Source organism: Pogoniulus pusillus, chromosome 2 (assembly GCF_015220805.1).
Source record: "Pogoniulus pusillus isolate bPogPus1 chromosome 2, bPogPus1.pri, whole genome shotgun sequence".
Lineage (NCBI taxonomy): Eukaryota > Metazoa > Chordata > Aves > Piciformes > Lybiidae > Pogoniulus > Pogoniulus pusillus.
This window is the reverse complement of record NC_087265.1, coordinates 7,281,747-7,301,754: the sequence shown is the minus strand read 5'-3', so window position 1 is coordinate 7,301,754 and position 20,008 is coordinate 7,281,747. Positions and strand designations below refer to the sequence as shown.

Sequence of the window (20,008 nt, the reverse complement as noted above, 5' to 3'; positions counted from 1 at the left end):
TTCACCAGAGGGTTACAACTTCCTGAGGTATGGTTCCTCTGCCCCACCACTTTGGGCCACTTCTATCCAAGCTAAGACTGATCAGGTGATAAATTGGTAATAGATAGTGTGGTTGATTTATGCTGCCAGCATCTCCAGCCCTTGCTACAAATGGTTTATGTAAAGTTTGGTCCTTCGGATTCTGGCCGCGCCGTCTCGCCCCGCCACGCAAATCATCTGTTCCCAGCTAAAAGGGCAACGTTCTAAAGGTGGGATCAATGGCCTCAAAGGTGCCACCTCCCCTCCCCAAACTTCTCCTCCTCACACAGCCAGATGATGCAGTGCAATCAGTCTTCAGCCAACAGGAAAAAAATACAAAGCAAAAACTTCTGTGAGGTGCATGGAGCCAGCAACATGATAAAGCACCAATGAAGGACCAAACTAAGTCCAGCCCAGCAAACAATGCCTAGGATGAACTGCAGAGAAGAACAGCAAACCAACTGAGCAAGATGTCAAGAGAAGTTGGGGATGCTCCATCAACCAGCAAGAACAAGACTAAACCACCCCCTGTCAGAAGGGACAGGTAAACTAGTGGAGAAATGCATGGCCATGGATGCTGCTGCCAGGGCAGGGGGAGGATTAAACCCTTCCAACCCAAACCATTCCATGACCCTATGGGTTGGAAGGGACCATGAATCTCATCCAGTTCCAAACCACCTGCCAGGGGCCTGGACACCTCCTACTAGCCCAGGCTGCTCAAGACCTCAGCCAACCTGGATTTCCAGAGAGGAGGCATCCACAACCTTCTTGGGCAACCTGTTCCAGTGTCTCACCACCTTCACCGGAAAGAATTTCTTCCTAATCTCCAGCCTACATCTGCCCTCTTCCAGCTCAAAGCCATTGCTCCTATCATTACAAGCCTTTGTCAAAAGTCCCTTCCCAGCTTTCTTGTACCACCCTGCAGGTACTGGTTTCCCCCACAGAGCCTTCCCTTCTCCAAACATGGGCATTTCAGAGTCCTTCTGCCTGTCTGTCAATTGAGCCAGGATGAAAAGAGCAGTGAACACTTCCATCAACAGGGAGCAGTTTCATGCATATAACTTCAGAACACCTCAAAGACAGAGGATTCCTTGTACACCTCCTCCTGGAAGCCAGTCACACCTCTAACATCTAAATCTACCATCCTCAAGCTTCAGTCCACTCCCTCTTGTCCTATATCATTGCATTGTGAAATGACTTTGGGAGGTTCAGCTCAAGCCTCAACACTTCAAGGCAGGGCTGGAGAAGGTACAGCTCATGTAGCACCAGACAAATTGCTGTGACCAGCTGCATCACAGCAGCTACTTCCACGTGGAGCAGGACACAGCACAGATACCAGAGTACTCCAGGAAATGCTCCTTTGGCCCAAACTGACAGTTCTGAAGTGCTCCAGTCCTCTGGCCCAAAGCTGAAGGTGTTCAGAAGCTCAGTGCTCTGAAGACATCTTTCTTTGTCGTGGGGTTTGATCTGGGGGCTGCCTGACCCCAAAAAATCTACCCCCAAAAAAACCAGTGCTGAGTTGATCCTGCAAGTGTGGGAGCTGACCAAACAGAATTCAAGCACAAACCAGTCACAGGACTCTCAAACCTATGCACCTGGGTGAAACTTATTCTCTTATTGCAGAACAACCTCAAAACCAAGAGAGTTTCTTCAGTTACTTTCTAATCTCACATCACTTTGCTCTCACCATCAACACATAAGATGGTACCTGACACAAATGGGTCTGCTCTGGAAAAAAAGAGACTTGGGGGAGACCTTCTGACTCTCTACAACTCCCTGAAAGGAGGCTGGAGCCAGGTGGAGGTTGCTCTTCTCCCCCAGGAAACAGTCTCAAGTTGCACCAAAGGAGCTTTAGGTTGTATGTGAGGAAAAAAACCTTTCTTTTCCAAAAGAGCTTTCAAATGTTGGAACAGGCTTCCCCAGGGGATAGCTGAATCTCCATCCCTGGAGGTGTTCAAAAGCCTCAGAGATGTGGTGTTGAGGGACATCAGTCATCCCTCTGGACAGCCAGTTCCAGTCTTTAAGAACCCTTTCAGGGATGAAGTTTCTTCTAATATCCAATCTAAATCTTCCATGGTACAACTTGAGGCTGTTTCCTCTTGTTTGACTAGTTGGTTAGCTAGGGATGGGGGATAGGTTGGACTGGATGATCTTGGAGGTCTCTTCCAACCTGGTTGATTCTATGATTCTATGAGCCACTTGTCACAAGAGACGAAAGACCAAGCCCAGCCTGGCTCCAACCTCTTTATAGACACTCATAGAGTGCCAGAAGATCTCCCCTCAGCCTCCTTTCCTCCAGGCTGAACAACCCCAGGTCCCTCAGCTGCTCTTCATACAACCTGTTCTCCAGAATCATCCATCTCTGGGACATGGTTTAATGGCCATGGTGGTGTTAGGTCAATGGTTGGACTCAAATGATCTTAGAGGTCTTTTCCGGCCCAAACAATTCTGTGACTCCGTGATTCTATAAATCACTGCCATATCACCATAACAATGAAGGGAGACTTTAACTTCCAATAAGGGTAGTCACCCCCCTGGCCTCACTGGTGTCACCAAAGTAGCACCAAACCCTCCTAAACCCACATTCTTCTTTGAAGGCTGCTGCTGAAGACATGTGGTGCCTGAAGACCTCTCATCTAAGTGTGTCCTAGATCCTGTTCAGACCAACAGCGATGCCATTTGGTTTATCTTTTCTTTCCTATCATTTTTTTTTTTGGGGGGGGGGAGTGGAGTAATTTAGGCAAATTCTATTCTCAGTAGCAAATGTTGTATCTCTGTGAGAGGAGCAGAAGAGGAGCAGACAATGCTTCCGTTGGCACTGGAGGAGGCCTCCCACAGGCTGTGCCGCGCGTACGTTTGGTTTATTTCTGTCGCAGCTGAACCGTGGCCAGCTTTGGCCCACAGACTGCAGAGGTGTGGCTGTGACTGATTCACTGTGTGACAACCACACTCTTCAGGAGGCACTCTGGTCCTTCTAGCATGTTCTGGACCACAGGGACACCCATTGATTTAGTACTAGGTCCTGCTTTCTCCTCTGCAACTCTCTTCACACAATCCCAGCGTGGTGGGGTTGGAATGATCTCTGGAGATCATCCAGTCCAACCTCACTGCTGAAGCAGAGGCACCCACAGCAGCTTGCCCAGCAGCACAATGGCCAGGCAGGTTTGGAATCTCTTCAGAGAAGCAGACTCTGTAATTTCTCTGGGCAGCCTGCTCCAGGCCTCCAGCACCCTCACACCAAACAACTTTCTCCTCCTCTTCAGATGGAACCTCCTGGGTTCCAGTTTGTGCCCATTGGCCCTTGTCCTGTCACTGGGCACCATTGACAAGAGTCTGGCTCCACCCTCTTGTCCTGCACAGGTCCTTTATCTCTTGTTGAGCACTGATCAGATCCCCTCTCATGCTGCTCTTATCCAGGCTCTCAGCCTTTCCTCCTCAGAGATGCTCCAGGCTCCTCAGCAGCTTTGCAGTCCCCACTGGCCTCTTTCCAGTAGTTCACTTTCTCTCTTGAACTGAGAAGCCCAGAAATAGACACAGCACTCCAAATGTGGCCTCACTGGAGCAGAGTACAGGCGGAGGAGAACCTCCCTCGACACGCTGGCCACACTTTTTGCCATGCACAGTGGAAGATAAACAGCACACAATATCACCTGTGACCCTTTCTTAGAGAAGCTGGAAGCTTTTCAAATGCTAAGATGGTCACTGGTGTTCCTCTTTTTATACCAAGAACCAACACACCTGCCTCTTCCCAGAGAGCCTCTAAGCAAGCCCTGCAGGCATCACCCCAACCCCTCAGGCTCACCCTGCAACAACAGAGCTACAGCCTGTGGGGATGCAAACTTCTTGCTTTAAAGAGCAGGTTGGTCCCTGTGACAGATATGGAACCCATCTCCCTTCTCCTCAATTTACAGCCCTTTCTGATTAGCCTCATCCAGTTACTGTCATGGAGGTCAAGTTTAATGGGGAGCTGGAAATGAGCCATGCAAGAAGCTATCTGACAGCCTTAATGAACTTCCCTGAGAGGACAAATCCTTCCAGGGAACCACCTACCAGGCTCCTCTGCAGTGGACAAAGGCATTAAAAGAAACATGGGAATGAGACAGCTCAGCCCATGGGATTGTCACCATTTAAGATCCCCAAACAGACCAGAAAGGGTTTTTTTTTCTCTCCTTTAAAAAGCTGAGGGGGGGGAAAAGGCCAAATAAATGCAAATTTATTCTCTTGGCTCTTACTCCTCTATCAACACCAGTGAGCACCACCTCTTAAGTGGAACATTTAAGTGCAATTCCTTGCATTTGGAGCACATCCAACACTGGGGAAGGGACATGACTACAGCACCACTATGGTGATACTTCTTGCCTCCGAAATTCAATGAGGTTCAACCAAGTTCCCAAGATTCAACAAGGCCAAATGCTGGGTCCTGCACTTGGGTTACAACAACCCCATGAAAGTTCCAGGTTGGGGCAGAGTGGCTGGAAACTGCCTGGTGGAAAAGGAGCTGGGGGGTGATTGTTGACAGTGGGTGAAGATGAGTCAGCACCTGCCCAGGTAGCCAAAAAGGCTACCAGAATCCTGGCTTGAATCACAAATAGTGTGGCCAGCAGGACCAGGGCAGGGATTGTCTCCCTGGAGTGGGCACTGGTGAAGCCACATCTTGGTTCAGTTTTGGGCCCCTCATTCCAAAAAGGAAGTTGGTGAAAAGCCTGGAGAACAGGGCTGGGGAGAAGCACTGAGGGAACTGAGGGTGTTCAGTCTGGAGAAATAGAGGCTGAGGGGAGACCTCATTGTTCTCTACAACTCCCTGCAAGGATGCTGAAGTGAGGTGGGGGTTGGTCTCTTCTCTCTGCTGGAGCCAGTTGGATATTGGTCTCACCTCCCAAGGAACAAGTGCTAGGACAAGAAGAAATGGCCTCAAGTTGCACCAAAGGACCTTTAGGTTGGACATGAGGAATATCTTCTTCACTGAAAGGATTCTCTAGCACTGGAATAGGCTGCCTGGGGAGGCAGTTGAATCCTCACCCCTGCAGCTGCCTCAGAGAGGCAGAGATGTGGTGCTGAGGAAGACGGTTCAGCCTCAGCTGAGAATGGTGGAACCGGATGAGATCTTACAGGTCTTTTCCAGCCCAACCCATTCGGTGTCTCTCTGACTCCCAAAGCAGTTCCACTCCAAGCTACCTCAGAAGTCTATTTCTGTCCCTCTGCGCTGCACTCTTACCCCAGCCCTGCGCTAGAAGACTCCACGCAGGCAGTGAAGCAAAGCGAGGCACGAAACCCAGCAGCTCCATGTGCGGGAAGGTTTGCTCACTGTGTGTACACAAACCCTGCCAAACCTGCCCCAAACTGCAGGCTGATGAGCGATAATTAGACAGCATGCTCCAGAACCCAGTTACCAGGGCTGCCCACAGCCTCCCATTCCTAAGTGCTTAATTAGCCTGAGCAGCTTTATTACAAGCATCAAGGCAGGAACTCAACATCTGCTGCGCAGACGGAAAGCGGCCACGGCCAAGTTTAGGCATCATGAATCAACTGGAGTGACTCAAAACTCTTCCAGGCTTCACTGGGAAAGAACTGGGCAAGTTCTCTGCACTGGTGAGGCCACACCTCCAATCCTGAGTTCAGTTTTGGGGCCTTTGCTCCAAGAAGGACAAAGCTGGTGAAAGGCCTGGAACACAAACCTTATGAGGAGAGGCTGAGGAAGCTGGGGGTGTGCAGCCTGGAGAAGAGGAGGCTCAGGGCAGACCTCATTGCTGTCTACAGCTACCTGAAGGGACATTGCAGCCAGGTGGGGGGTGGCCTCTTCTCCCAGGCAACCAGAAATAGAATGAGGGGACACAGTCTGAAGTTGTGCTGGGGGTAGTATAGGCTGGATGTTAGGAGGAAGTTCTTCACAGAGAGAGTGATTGGCACTGGAATGGGCTGCCCAGGGAGGTGGTGGAGGCACCGTCCCTGGAGGTGTTGAAGCAAAGCCTGGATGAGGCACTTAGTGCCATGGTCTAGTTGATTGGATAGGGCTGGGTGCTAGGTTGGACTGGATGATCTTAGAGGTCTCTTCCAACCTGGTTGATTCTATGATTCTAATGAGGGGCTGGAGCAGGTCCAGAGAAGGGCAATGACGTTGGTAACAGGTCTGGAGAACAGGGCTGGTGAGGAGCAGCTGAGGGAACTGTGGGTGTTCAGCCTGAAGAAAAGCAAGCTGAAGGGAGATCTTATTGCTCTCTACAGCTCCCTGAAAGGAGATTGGATTTGGGTGGGGGTTGCTCTGTTGTCTCAAGTAGCAAGTTACAGGACAAGAGCAAATGACTTCAAGTTGCAGCAGCAGATGTTCAGGAACATGTTCAGTCTGGAGAAAAGGAGGCTAAGGGGAGACCTCACTTCTCTCAACAACTCCCTGAAAGGAGGCTGAAGTGAGGTGGGGGTTGATCTCTTCTCCCTACTACCAGGATGACAGAATGAGAGGAAATGGCCAGGGAGGTTGTGGATGATCCCTTCCTGGAGGTGTTCAAAGCCAGGTTGGATGAGGCCTTGAGCGACCTGTTCTAGTGGGAGGTGTCCCTGCCTATGCAGGGGGGTTGGAATTGGATGATCTTTGAGGTCCCTTCTAACCTAAACCATTCTATGATCCTATGATTTTGAATCTCCCTGATGGTGTCTTTGATAGCAGCCCTGTCATCACCCTGCTTCTTCAGGAGTCTCCAAATTCCAACAAAGGCTCCATACTTTATGGAGTTTTGAGGAAGACCCTCAGAAAGTGCCTCACTCAGCATAGATTGAACTGGGAACTCAAAATTCTGACCAGAATCAGTTGTGGTCTGGCTCAGACCAGGACACTCCAGCTACAGCATCACCACTGATTCTTACAGGATTATAGAACCATAGAGGTTAGAAGAGACCTTTGAGATGATCAAGTCCTCACCTAGAGCTCATAATCCCACCACTACTCCTAAGCCATTATGACTGAACCACATCCATCAGTACCACATCCTTCCATGTTTCTCAAACACCTCCATGGATTGTGACTCTATCACCTCCCTCGGGCAGCCTGTTCCAGAGCCTGAGAACCCTTTCTGGCAAGACATTTTTGCTAATACCTTCAGCACAGAAGCTAAAACTGGTACAGAAACTAAGCTATCAGGATCCAAACCCAAGCCACAACCTCCAGGCACATCAGGAGAGACCAAAGTTGGGATCCCTGCTGGGTGCTGCTGCTTTGCAGGATGCTGTCTCCTGCTCCTTTTGTCTCAGCCTTCAAGTTGTCACCACAGTCATATTGCCATGTCAGCAGGAGGAACAGCGCAGTGTTAAAATGGGACTAAGCATTGTCACTGTCACTTTATGGAATCCACACTCAAATGTCACCCTGAACAACTGTCAGGGCCATGCCACCAAGCCAAGAGAGGAGCGTGGTGATGTCAACACAGCTTACTGCGGGCCCGCGCCACATTGGAGCTGACTGCTCCTCCCAACAGCTTGGAATGGAGGCAAAACTTTGCTCCCCACACTACAGCAGCTTCCTTTTTTCCCCCTTTCTTTTTAATACCTAAATGAAGTAGTGATTGATGTGGCAGCTCTGGCAGGTTGTCTTCTGCAGGTTGGATGCTGAGCTCCACTCTGTAACCCAGTGGGGATCAGCTGTGGGATGTGATTCATAGAATCATGGAATAGTTTGGGTTGGAATTGACCTCAAAGATCATCTAGTTCCAACCCCCTTGCTGTAGGCAGGGACACCTTCCACTAGCCCAGGCTGCTCAAGGACTTGAACACCTCCAGAGAGGAGGCATCCACAACTTCCCTGGGCAGCCTGTTCTAGTGTCTCACCATTTTCACTGGAAAGAAATTCTTCCTAATCTCCAGCCCAAACATCCCAGGAGAGAAGAAGGATCATAGAATCATAGAATCAACCAGGTTGGAAGAGACCACCAAGCTCATCCAGTCCAACCTAGAACCCAGTCCTGTCCAACCAACTAGACCATGGCACTAAGTGCCTCATCCAGTCTTTTGGATGGAGATGTGGAAAGCTGGAAGTGATCAGGATTGGCAGCTGGATGCCAGCTGGAGGTGACCACATTCACCAAGGAACACCAGGCAGAGAGGAGGCAGAGGAAGAGGGAAGGCTGCTGCTGACAGAGAAATCCAGCAGGAGCATTTTGACAGTCTTCTCCCCTGAACCTAGAGAAAATCCAGCACATGAATGGCTGCAGGCACAGGTCAGGAGATGCTGGGCAAGGTGATTTTGGCTGATGTGAGAGGAGGAGCATGGTGAGAAAGATCATAGAATGGTTTTGGCTGGGAAAGACATTTAAAATCATTTTATCCCAACTGTTAACTCAGCACTGCCAGGCCACCACCAAACCATGTCCTCAGCACCACATCTCCATGGCTTTGAAACCCTTCCAGGGATGAGAACTCCATCACTGTCCTAAGCATCCTGGACCAAGCTTTGGCAGCCTTTCTGGATTAGAGATTTTTCCTTCTGTCCAACTTGGTCCAGTTGAGGCCATTTCCTCTTGTCTTATCACTTGTTCCTGAGCAGAAGAGACTGACCTCCACTTGGCTCCAATCACCTTTCAGGGAGTTGTAGAGAGCCAGAAGGTCTCCCCTCAGTCTCCTCTTCTCCAGACTAAAAGTTCCCTCAGCTGCTCCTCACCAGCCCTCTTCTCTGGACCCTTCACCAGTTTTGCTGCCCTTCTCTGGACATGCTCCAGCCCCTCAGTAGTGTTTTTGGTGTGAGTGGCCCAAAAGTCAATTCAGTATTCAAAGTGTGGCTTAACTGTTTCCCAGTCCAGGGGAACAGTCCCTGCCCTGGTCCTGCTGGCCTTGCTTTGTTCATCAGTGTGAAACTTTTCAGTCCATCCTAGGGATGAGAGTTGCTCAGGGTCTACATGCGAAACAACAGCGGACCAGTTGCCAGCACAAGAGAAGAAGCAAGTGGATGCAAAGACATCCCATAATGTGTGTTTCCTGTAGTACACACAGAATCATAGCTCCAGTATGGAACTGTGTAGATTGCAGAATCACAGAATTGTTTGGGTTGGAAGGGACCTCTAAGAACGTTGAGTTCAACCATCAACCCAACACCACCATGGCCATTAAACCGCATCCCAAAGTGCCAAGGCCACAGGTTTCTTCAACACCTCCAGGGATGGACACTCCACCACCTCCCTGGGCAGCCTGCTCCAACGCTTGACCATTGCCTGCAGCAAAGAAATTGCTCCTAATCTCCAACCAGATATGAGCTAATGAGCAGCCATTAAGGGTCCACCAAGGCAGGGCTGCAAATTACAGCAGGGTTCCATGCTCTGGTGGAAGCCTCCCAGTGCACACCATGACCTGCTGGGGACCACTCAGATGCTTGTGGCCCTATCTGCAAACAAAGCAGGGTTTTGCTGAGGAATAACTTTCAATGCTGGAGGTAACAGCAACTGAAGGATTATTGCCTGTTCAATTCTTCAGGGACACAAAAAAAACCTCAGCCTCTCATCCTTTGGTTAGAGGAGCAAACCTCCCCCCCTCTGCTTTGCTTAGAGGTGCATTAAAGAAACAGCCAAGCACGAGGCGGTGGAATTGCCTGGAATATTCATCATCTCCAACCTCCAACCCACCACGGACAAACAGAGGGATCCAGCACGTCAGAGAGCAAAGCCAATTTCATCTGTGGCTCCCCTGAGGTAAATGGAGTTCACAGTCCTGCCCCCACCCCAACCTCAGCCATAATCCTTTGCTTCCTGGAGGTAAGAAAAGCACTGGAGTGAGGAAAATTCTGCGGCGGGATATAATGATCCAAAATGACAGGGACAATAATGACAATGAATTTCATGTCTCCCAGTCATGAGCTGGGGATGCTTGACTGGGCTGACTCACACAATTAAATTGTTACAGGTACAGCAGGAGATGCAGTTATCAGCCACCGCTTTTGGGAGGGAAGCCCCCGGCAACGGCGATGGCAACGCGGCAGCGACGGCCCTTTGATTGGGAGCAAAGGGCTTGCTCCTGGTTGAAGGGGGGGACACCTTGTGTGGCTGCACCCTCTGACAGAAGCAAAACTGGGTTAAAGACACCAGCCATTTGGGGGGGGGGTATTGATTTGATCCCTTCTGAAAAGGAGAAAAGAGCTCCGGAGCACAGAGGCCGCTGCAATGCTGGCTGCTGCGTGCCAAGAAGCTCTGCCAAAAGAGAGCGACCCACGGGGAGTGGGGAGCAGCATTTAGAACAACTCCCCCACCCCCACTGGGGTTTCTTCTGATGCCACCCAGGAAACAGGTTGCTCAGGGAGATGGTGCAGTCACAGTCCTTGGAGGTGTTCAAGAAATGTGTGGCCATAGCACTGTGGGATAATGGCCATAGCGGTGCTGGGTTGATGGTTGGACTGAATGATGTTAGAGGGCTTTTCCAAGCCAAACAATTCCATGATTCTATATCCCTTCTCCAAATTCAGCCTGGGGCTGCACCTCATTGTCCACACATTCCAGCAGAGGCAGCCAGCAGTACCACACCTTTGTGATCTCTCCTAGCTGTCACAGAATTATAGACTTGTTTGGGTTGGAAAAGACCTCTAAGATCATTGAGTTCCACCATCAACCCAACACCAGCACGGCTATTAAACCATGTCCCACAGTGCCATGCCCACACAGTTCTTGGACATCTCCAGGGATGGTGACTCCTCCACCTCCCTGGGCAGCCTGTTCCTCAAGATTCCACCTCCATCTCTGTTCTAGTGGACATGGGACAAAGTGTGCTTAAGAGCAATGGGACATGGGAAGACAGAGCACTGACCAGGTTCTACCTACAATTAGTCTGCCTGCAAGGCTTCTTCTCATCCAGCTTCAGTTATGAAGAACCAAGAAGTATGGTTAGTTGGGTGCTTCACCTTTGAAAACTCTGCTTAGGATCATAAAATCATTAAGGTTGGAAAAGACCTCTAAGATCAAGTCCAACCTTCTACCCAATACCTTCATGAACACTAAATCATAGAATCAACCAGGTTGGAAGAGACCTCCAGTCTAACCTAGCAACCCAGCCCTAGCCAATCAACAAGACCACGGCACTAAGTGCCTCATCCAGGCTTTTCCTAACACTTCCAGGGATGGGGACTCCTCCCTGGGCAGCCCATTCCAATGCCAATCACTCTCTCTGACAACAACTTCCTCCTAACATCCAGCCTAGAGCTCCCCCAGCACAACTTGAGACTCTGTCCCCTTCTTCTGTTGCTGCTTGCCTGGGAGAAGAGCCCAACCCCACCTGGCTACAGCCTCCCTTCAGGTAGTTGTAGACAGCAATGAGCTCTGCCCTGAGCCTCCTCTTCTGCAGGCTACACACCCCCAGCTCCCTCAGCCTCTCCTCACAGGGCTGTGCTCCAGGCCCCTCAACAGCTTTGTTGCCCTTCTCTGGACACATTCCAGTACCTCAACATCTCTCTTGAATTGAAAGGCCCAGAATCATGCCTCCAAGTGCCACATCTTTTGAACACACAAACTCAAGAGAGTTATTAGACTCAAGGAAAGGGGAAAAAAAATCTGGAACAGGGCAATACCTCTCAACACCTCCAAAATATTAATTTCTCAAGTCCAAATTAAAAAGCTCTAGCATTTCATCATTCAAGACACACTCAAATAGAAGGAAAAAGAGCTACAAGAGCCTAAATAAATAATAAAAAAAGAGCATTTATTCCATTTTTTGACAGCTTAATGAATGGTCTACTCTTTTGCATTGATTTTTGTGTGTCTGGGTGTGTGCCTGGGAAGGATTTCTCAGGGGAGTTTGCTGTAAACAAGGAAAGCTAAATCCTCTGCCACAGCTTCTCCTACCTTTTAAATGAGGTCCAGAGGCAAATATTTCAGGAGGGAAATAAATAAATAATCATGAGAATGCCAAAACCCAAGAAAATTTCTTAGAGTTTTTTCTACTTTTAAATAAGGTCCAAATTAAAATATTTTTAAAGGAGAGGACACATACATTAAAGACAAAACAAAACAAAAAAAACATCCCACAACTCCAAAAATAAAGACTAATTCTTACATCATACATCTTCTACTCTTAAATAAGGTCCAGGTTAAAATATCTCAGGAGAAGAGATATAAAAAAAAAACCAACAAAACAAAAAAGGTCAAAACCAAAGAACAATTCTTACAGATTCTTCTACTTTTAAATCAACTCCAGATTCAAATATTTCAGAAGAGGATACATACAAAAAGAGGCCTGAAGATGCCAAAAGTAAAGAATGATTCTTACAGCTTCTTCTACCATCAACTAAGCTCCAGATTCAAGTATCTCAGGAGGAAATAAATAGAAGGAAAAAAAAATCCTGAGGATGTAAAAAACAAAGGACAAATCTTACAACTTCTGCTCTTAAATAAGCTTCAGATTCAAATATTTCAGGAGGAAATAAATAGAAGACAAAAAATCCTGAGGATGTAAAAAACAAAGGACAAATCTTACAACTTCTGCTTTTAAATAAGCTCCACATTCAAATATTTCAGGAGGGAATGCATCAAAGTATGCAAAAAATAAAGAGCAATGCTTACAGCTTCTTTTATCATCAACTAAGCTCCAGATTCAAGTATTTCAGGAGAAAAGACATATTAAAAAGTCTTGAAGGTGCCAAAAGAAAAGAGCAATGCTTACAGACTCTTCAACCATCAATTAAGCTCCAGATTCAAGTATTTCAGGAGAGAATACATATTAAAAAGGTCCTGAAGATGCAAAAAGCAAAGAATGATTCTTACAGCTTCCTCTATCATCAACTAAGCTCCAGATTCAAGTATTTCAGGAGAGAATACATATAAAAAAGTCCTGAAGATGCCAAAAGTAAAGCACAGTTCTTACAGCTTCTTCTACCTTTAACTAAGCTCCAGATTCCATATTTCAGGAGGGAATGCATTAAAAAAGAAAGGAAGGAATCCCCAAATGCAAAAAAATAATGACCAATTCTTACAGCCTCGCCAAGTGCTCTAGAAATTTTTAGAGCAAGCCATTCAAAAAGTAAAAATCAGGCTGTGGCATGACAGTCATCACAGAATCACAGCTCCTCCACAGCCCCAGAAGCTGTAGCTGGTAATTCCTGCTGGCAGGAAATAGCAGGAGATTCAAAAAGTGGGGTCAACAACCTGCCATCTGAAAATTCAGGCTTGATTCCAGAACACCCTTTTATTTTTTATCCTTAGATACCCAAAGGCTTCTCTTGCCAGGCAAAAATATGTTCAGAAAACCCAAGCCTGTGAGCACCTAGAAATGGCAAAAATAATGCTTCTGAGAAAAGAACTGTGCCACTTAGAATTGCTAAGGGCTTGGAACTGAAATCTTCTGGCCACTTGGATCCCTGCTTTCATGGTTTTTTTTCATAGGCTCAGAGAATAAGGTTGGAAAAGACCTTTAAGATCATGGAGCCCAACCCTGTTTTTTGTTGGGTTTAACATGTATTTCTTAGATCTTTCAGGGATTCATAGGGACCTTGGAGATCATCTGGTTCCAACCTCCCTATCATGGGCAGGGACACCTTCCACTAGATCAGGTTGCTCAAGGCTCTTAACGATATACAATTGGAGCTTGGTTCCAATCCAACTCATTCTGATTCCATCCCACATATTCTGCTCTATCCTATCCTATCTATCTTATCCTATCCATTCCATCCTATCCTATCCAATCCAATCTATCCTATCTTATCCATCCTACCCTATCCTATCCAATCTATTCTATCCTATTCTATCCATTCTATCCTATCCTACCCAATCTATCCTATCCTATCCTATCCATCCTACCCTATCCTATCCATTCCATTCTATTCTATCCGTTCCATTCTATCTTATCTTATCTTATCCATCCTACCCTGTCCTATCCATTCTACTCTGTCCTATCTTATCCATCCTAAACTATCCTATCCATTCTATTCTATCTTATCCTAGCTATTCTGCCCTACCCTATCCATTCTACCCTATCCTACACAATCAATCTACCCTATCCAATCCACCCTATCCACTCTATTCTATCCTCTTATCTTATTTATTCTACTCCATCTATTCTATTCCATCCTACTTATTCTATTCTATCACACTACAATACAAAACAACTGATATTATATTCTATATGTTCTATCCTATGCTGTTCTATTCTATGCATTCTATTCTATCTTATCTATTCTACTCCATCTATTCTATTCTATCCTATCCTACTTATCCTATTCTATCACATTACAATACAATATAACTGATATTATATTCTATATGTTCTATCCTATGCTGTTCTATTCTATGCATTCTATTCTATCTTATCTATTCTACTCCATCTGTTCTATCCTATCTTGTCCTACTTATTCTATTCTATCATATTACAATACAGTATAACTGATATTACATTCTATATGTTCTATCCTAAGCTGTTCTATTCTATGCATTCTATTTTCTCTATTCTATCATATTACATTACACTATAACACAAGATAAGATATAATTAGCTATTCTATTTTATCTGTTGCATACAGAATTATTAATGAGATATAAAAATGGAGATTAATTCTTCCAGTTTAAAATGCTTTAAAACCCTTTCTGCCCACGATCCTGAGAGCTCAGCCCAGCTCCTCCACCCCACTGCCTCTCCTCCACTTTTCTTTCAGCTACATAAGCAGAAGTGACAGATCACTGCTCAGATAGCAGCCACGTTCTTCCCCCAAAATGTTGCCTGGGTTGGTTTGTTGGTTTTTTTTGTTGTTTTTTTTTGCTGTTCAGGAGGATCCTAATGGCAAGGAAATGCTAAATGAAGTCTGACATCTACCCCTAAGAAACAAACTTGTGAGTTGTAGCTTCAAAGCAAACCTTGAATAAATAGGACACGTTGTGTACACCCAGGCTAACATCCAACATATGCTTCAGCTTCCCAACGCTGAGACAGAGCAAGAATAGCCTCTGGGAAAGCTCTGATGTGCTCTTGCTGGTGCTTCCAACATTTATAATGGGCCTGGTTTGCCTTTTTTTTTTTTTTATTCCCCCTGTACAAACAATTCACAAAATGTAATTAAGATGAGCACAGCAACGGTGCAGAACACAACACAGTGAGGAAAAATGGATGGCTTGACACGCCGACGGTTTGATCCACAAGTACCAACCAGAGCAGGGAGCACTCCTGATTGCTCCTCAGCTAAAGAAGAGGGCCACCACCCAGCCATTACTCAGCAGGAGAGTGTCACAGAATCACAGAATGGGTTGGGTTGGAAAGGAACTCAGAGATTTATAGAATGGGTTGGGTTGCAAGGGACCTTAAAGACTCATAGAATCAGAATGGATTGGGTTGCAAGGGACCTCAAAGATTCATAGAATCAGAATCATAGAATGGGTTGAGTTGGAATGGAGCTCAAATATTCATAGAATGGGTTGGGATGGAAGGGACCCTAAAGATTCATAGAATGGGTTGGGTTGGAAGGGAGCTCAAAGATTCACACAATTAGAATCATAGAATGGGTTGGGTTGGAAGGGAGCTCAAAGATTCACACAATCAGAATCATAGAACGGGTTGGGTTGGAAGGGAGCTCAAAGATTCACACAATCAGAATCATAGAATGGGTTGGGTTGGAAAGGAGCTCAAAGATTAATAGAATGGGTTGGGTTGGAAATGAACTCAAATATACATAGAATCAGAATCATAGAATGGGTTGGAAGGGAGCTCAAAGATTCACACAATCAGAATCATAGAATGGGCTGGGTTGGAAAGGAGCTCAAAGATTCATACAATCAGAATCATAGAATGGGCTGGGTTGGAAAGGAGCTCAAAGATTCATACAATCAGAATCATAGAATGGGCTGGGTTGGCATGGAGCTCAAAGATTCATACAATCAGAATCATAGAATGGGCTGGGTTGGAATGGAGCTCAAAGATTAATAGAATGGCTTGGGTTGGAAGTGAACTCAAAGATTCATACAATCAGAATCATAGAATGGGTTGGGTTGGAATAGAGCTCAAAGATTAATAGAATGGGTTGGGTTGGAAGTGAACTCAAAGATTTATAGAATGGGTTGGGTTGGAAGGGATCTTAAAGACTCATAGAATCATGAAATAGATTGGGTTTGAAGTGACCTCAAAGATTCATAGATTGGGTTTGAAGGGACCTCAAAGATTCATAGATTGGGTTTGAAGGGACCTCAAAGATTCATGGAATGGGTTAGAAGGGACCTCAAAGATCCATTCATGACCTCCCTGGGCATCTTGTTCTGGTGTCTCACCACCCTCACTGTATAGAATCTCTTTCTAGCAAGATAAACCCTTCAAGTTGCTTCAAGAAAGCCAATGTACATCATCTCCACTTGTGTTTCTCCCAAGAACAGACCACAAAGGAATAATGAAAGCAGAGAAAGGCAACCTACCATCATAGTAGACAATAGCTCCAACCAGATCATCTTTGCGTAGCATTGGGAAGAGCTCCAAGGCTCTGGACTTGCTGAGGACATAACTACTTTTCAGGCACTGGCTTCCTGCCACCAGGTCATAGAGTTTTATTCCAAACCAGTAGTAGGGAAGCTGCCACCACCTGCAAGGGAAAAAAAATGATCCACAGAAAATGAAATTACATCTTGAGACAGTTCAAATGGTATCTAGAGGCAGTTGGTGTCGTCAAAAAGGTGGAAAGGATCACAGAATGGTGTGGGACAACAGTTGTACCACCAGGCAAGTCCATGGCCTCACAATGTAGTGCAAATTCTGTAGGCTTTGTGGTGTTTACTGCTGTTTTTAACCAACCTGCTCACTGCAGTCAGCCAAGCAGGTTCGAGGCTTTCATTATCCTGGATGAGGATCATAAATGGGATTTTTTACCTCCATGGAAGGTGAGATATTAAAGTTTTGTGATGAAGGAAGAACCAGGCTGTGTGTGAACTGAAAAGGCTCCCCAAAGGCACACCTTGGCTAATGTCTTCTGCACCAACATAACAAATGACTGCAGATGGAAACTAACCTATGTTAGCTCCAGCCTAGCTTCTGTCTGCTAGGACAGAAATAAATCCACACATTACAGAGTCACTGAATCATCTAGGCTGGAAAAGACCTTCAAGATCATCCAGCCCAACCCTTCCCTAACTCTACCAAGGCTGGTGCTAAACCATGTCCCTCAGCACCACATCTCTGCCTGTTTGAAACACCTCCCGGGATAGGGATTCAACCACCTGCCTGGGGAACCCGTTCCAGTCTTTGAGAACCCTTTCAGTGAAGAAGTTTCTTCTAACACCCAATCCAAACCTTAACAGCTCAAGTCCAAGATGTGCTCTTGGACAGTAGTCACAGCTGCTCGGTGCCATGAGAGGATTTCATAAATTCATAGAATAGTTTGAGTTGGAAGGGAACTTAAAGATCATCCAGTTCCAACCTCCCTGCCATAGGCAGGGACACCTCCCACTAGCCCAGGCTGCTCAAGGTCTCATCCAAGCTGGCCTTGAACACCTCCAGGGAAGGGGCATCCCCAGCCTTCCTGGGCAATCTATTCCACTGTCTCATCACCCTCACTGGAAAGAATTTCTTCGTGATCTCCAGTCTAAATCTGCCCTCCTCAAGGTTCTACAGCACAGCAACAGCTCACCTGCTGGAGGAGAAAGGCTGTGGTAGGTCTAAAGACATGCTTGGGAAGAGGCTCATCAGGGAACCAGCCTGTTTGTCAAAACTGTTGGTAAAAGAGAGACAGAGCAGAGCTTACTTGTACACGGGGAGCATTATTGGCAGAGGAGCTGAGAGGTGAGGAGCAATTTCCAGCAGGTTTGCACGCTCCTCCAGTGCTTCCTTCACCATCCTGTACTGAAAAAAACAAGTGCAGAGTCAGTCCCTCTTCATTTTGTCTCCATGTTCAGTATTCAACAAGAAACTTGATCAAAGTAAATACCCTGCAGAATTTTTCCCACTCTGTCCAAGACACACTAAGCTTTGCTGAAAATGTCAGAAGTATAGGAAAATGTTTCCCCCAAAAATTCAGTTTCGTTTCATTTTTCATCTCACTTGAACCATTTTCCTGGAGAACACAAAGCACCATGAGCCACCTTACTCCTAACCATGGGCAGGATGCACTTGAGGAGGATCAGAAGCCACCCCAGGGTAGAGCATCTGTGGTGATTCCCACAGTAAAACCTCATCTAACTGCAAGTAGTAAAAGGAGAATTGTTCTTCTAATCAATCAGCAGGGATCAATATGCAGTGATAGGATGAGAGGGAATGGGTTGAAGCTTGAGGAGGAGAGGATTAGACTGGAGATTAGGAAGACACTCTTTACAGTGAGGGTGTTGAGAAACTGGCACAGGTTGCCCAGGGAGGTTATGGATGCCCCCACCATGGAGGTGTTCAAGGCCAGGTTGGATGAGGCCTTGAGCAACCTGTTCTAGTGGAAGGTGTCCCTGCCCATGGCAGAGGGGTTGGAACTGGGTGATCTTTAGGGTGTCTTCTGAGCTAAACCATTCTATGATTCTATTAAGAGGCAGTTTTTCTACAGCTTGATAACTGCATCTTTCACTTGCTCTTCCCTGAGAAGTCACTTCTTTTGCAGCAGCATTATAACCACCCAAACACAGAGTCACAGACTGGTTTGAGTTGAAAGAGACCTTAAAGATCATCTACTTCCAAACTCCCTGCCATGGGCAGGGACATCTTCCACTAGCCTAGGTTGCTCAAGGCCTCAGCCAACCTGGCCTTGAACACCTCCAGGGAGGAGGCATCCACAGTCTCCCTGGGCAACCTGTTCCAGTGTCTCACCACCTTCAATGGAAAGAATTTCTTCCTGATCTCCAGTCCAAATCTCCTCTCTTCTAGCTCAAAGCCACTGTGCCTCATCCTAGCACTACAAGCCCTTGCTAAAAGTCATAGATCATAGAATGTTTTAGTTTAGAAGGGACCTCAAAGATCATCCAGTTCCAATCCCCCTACCATGGGCCTCATCCAAGGGACACCTTCCACTAGAACAGGTTGCTCAAGGCCTCATCCAACATACTCTTTGAACACCTCCAAGGAGGGATCATCCACAACCTCCCTGGGCAACCCATTCCAGTGTTTCACTATCCTCAGTATAAAGAACTTCCTTGCCTTTCCTGTAGCCCACTTCAGGTATTGGACATATTTTGAGTCAGAAGACAAATCAGCTTCTCAAAAGAAGAATATCAATTTCCACCCACACATGAAGACACAAAACCATTTTCATCTAACCATTCCTGGACCCTATTTTCTCTCCCCATTCCAGAATGAAGAGGATAAAACTTTGCTCCCCCAAATCCTGATCCTGACAGGCAGGAAGCTCTTTTTATTCAGAACCCAGCTCTGCTTCTGCTTTCATTTCCCCAAATAAACACACCCCACAAGTTTGGTTGGAAATAGACAGTGAGGAAAAGGCAGCAGCACCCAGCTCCCAAGTCAGGAAGCTCAGGTGGAGATGTTTTCTAGGTACAGTGACTGTGGAACACAACAGCCAAGCACTGCAAAAAGAAAAGGGAGCCTTGTCTGTGACTGGGACAAGGGAAGTGTCTACCAGCAATTGCTGCTTAACAACCAGCATAAACAATTACCTGCTCAAGATCCAAGTTCATGATGGCCTTCTGAAGATACCTCACTCCACCATGGATCAATTTAGTACTCCTGCTGCTGGTCCCTGATGAGAAATCATCTCTTTCTAGAAGGGCTGTTTTTAGTCCTGTGTTACCAGAAAACCAAATTAACTTCTTAAATTACACAATTTGTATGTAATTCATTAAAGACACTTCTCTAGGGTAGAGACAATCACAAGAAAAATTACTCTGTACATGGAGAAATTGGTATTCAAAGTGTGCTGCAGTGTCTATATTGTAATGACAAATTTTAGCCTCCTTCCTGAGGGAAAAGTCAAAGCAGAACTTCAGCAGCAGCACATTAAAAGCTGGATATTCCACACTGGAAAGGCATTAAGTACATTCCAGGGGCCACGCTCCCTCCAGCAAATTACACCTCAGGAAGAGAAGATTTTCATCAATATTTTTAACTCTTTGCAGCAGAGAGCTCTAACCTTTCACAC

The 20,008-nt window shown here is 46.4% G+C and overlaps 1 protein-coding gene across 2 annotated transcripts in view; it reads right to left on the bottom strand.

The window, feature by feature from the left end:
- Nucleotides 1–20,008, bottom strand: part of GPD2 (glycerol-3-phosphate dehydrogenase 2) — an 80,542-nt gene that overhangs the window by 35,987 nt on the left and 24,547 nt on the right. For both annotated transcript variants that reach the window (XR_010304998.1, XM_064155212.1), the window contains exons 4-6: nucleotides 19,527–19,651; nucleotides 17,681–17,778; nucleotides 16,362–16,525 (exon numbers count right to left, since the gene is read on the bottom strand). Coding sequence is in view for 1 of the 2 variants with exons in the window: in XM_064155212.1 (XP_064011282.1) it covers nucleotides 16,362–16,525; nucleotides 17,681–17,778; nucleotides 19,527–19,651 (387 nt within the window). In the remaining variant the exon portion in view is untranslated. The remainder of the gene's footprint in view (nucleotides 1–16,361; nucleotides 16,526–17,680; nucleotides 17,779–19,526; nucleotides 19,652–20,008) is intronic.